A 1,125-nucleotide genomic window follows, 5' to 3' on the forward strand; every position below is an offset into this window, starting at 1 on the left:
TCTGGGCACCTGGATGAACTGGATGGTGAGCGCCGACTTGCCCACGCCGCCTCCACCGACCACCACAAGCCGGTACTTCTCCTGGCCAGAGCCGTCCCGCCAGCCGGCCGCGGCCATGGGGACGCCGCCGAGCCCAGCCCGGCCGTACCGAGCCGCCGCCCGCCCTAGGCCCGGCTCCGGGGACGTCTGCGGCCGGCGGGCTGCGTACTAGCGGCCCGGCGGGGGTCCCGGGCACCAGGAGCTACTAGGAAGGTCTGTCCACGCTGCAGCGTGGCGCCCGGGCCTGACCAGATCCCAGCGGAGAAGCGGAGAAGCTGGGTGTCCACAGGGGCCAGGGGCGGCAACAGCCGGGGGTCGCACTCTTCTACACGTCTCCGCAGCTCCTGCCGAACGCAGCCTCCAGCGCCGCCACAAATGGCCGTCTGGAGGCCGGGCTGCTCTGTTGAGGTGCTGCATATGCATTAGGGGGCGGGTCCTGGGCGGGGCCGTGCCGGCCTGGGACTGGGATTCCCGTGTTAACTGGTCTTCAGACCCCCACGGATATGCCTCTCCAGTCCCTTGGCTGTACGTGTTTAAGAGTGTGGATGTGGGTGAAAACGGTTGTGGGAAAAAGACAATAAAAACACTGTGTGGCCATAATGATATATGTCAGATTATGCTTATGAAAAATACAGTATATGTGTGAAAAATAGAGCTGTTGTCATCTTACTTTGTAGGAGAGTAACTGTCGTGTTTGAAGGGTGCAGACGGTGACCATGATTGTGTGAAAAACACCGTATGTGACAGTGATTGAGGATTAGAGCTGTGCCACAGTGATTGTGTATGAGGAATGTGACAGTGACTGAGCACTGGGAATAAGTCTTAAGCATGTGTGGACAGATTTTGTACATGTCAGAAAAGTGTCTTAGGGGCTGTACGTATGTGTGAGAAATATGTGAAAACTGTATATGAAGAGTGAGAGTATGGGAGATGAGTTTGAACTTACTGAACATATTATGTACCAGGCACTGTGCTCGATACCAGAGATGCATTGGTAAACAGAATAGACAGTGTCCCCGCCCTCATGTAACTTGGAGTCCAGTGGGGGAAATAGCCAGGAAAACAGGCAGATTACAAAGCATAGTG

The 1,125-nt window shown here is 56.1% G+C and overlaps 1 protein-coding gene across 1 annotated transcript in view; it reads right to left on the minus strand.

Moving 5' to 3' along the window:
• Window positions 1-117, minus strand: part of RRAS2 (RAS related 2) — an 83,457-nt gene extending 83,340 nt beyond the window's left edge. The window contains exon 1 of the mRNA XM_007955384.2: window positions 10-117. Coding sequence (XP_007953575.1) covers window positions 10-117 — 108 coding nt within the window. The remainder of the gene's footprint in view (window positions 1-9) is intronic.
• Window positions 118-1,125: the final 1,008 nt, after the last annotated feature.

Source organism: Orycteropus afer, unplaced genomic scaffold, assembly GCF_000298275.1.
Source record: "Orycteropus afer afer isolate SDZICR_OR568_19922 unplaced genomic scaffold, OryAfe1.0 scaffold00014, whole genome shotgun sequence".
NCBI lineage: Eukaryota > Metazoa > Chordata > Mammalia > Tubulidentata > Orycteropodidae > Orycteropus > Orycteropus afer.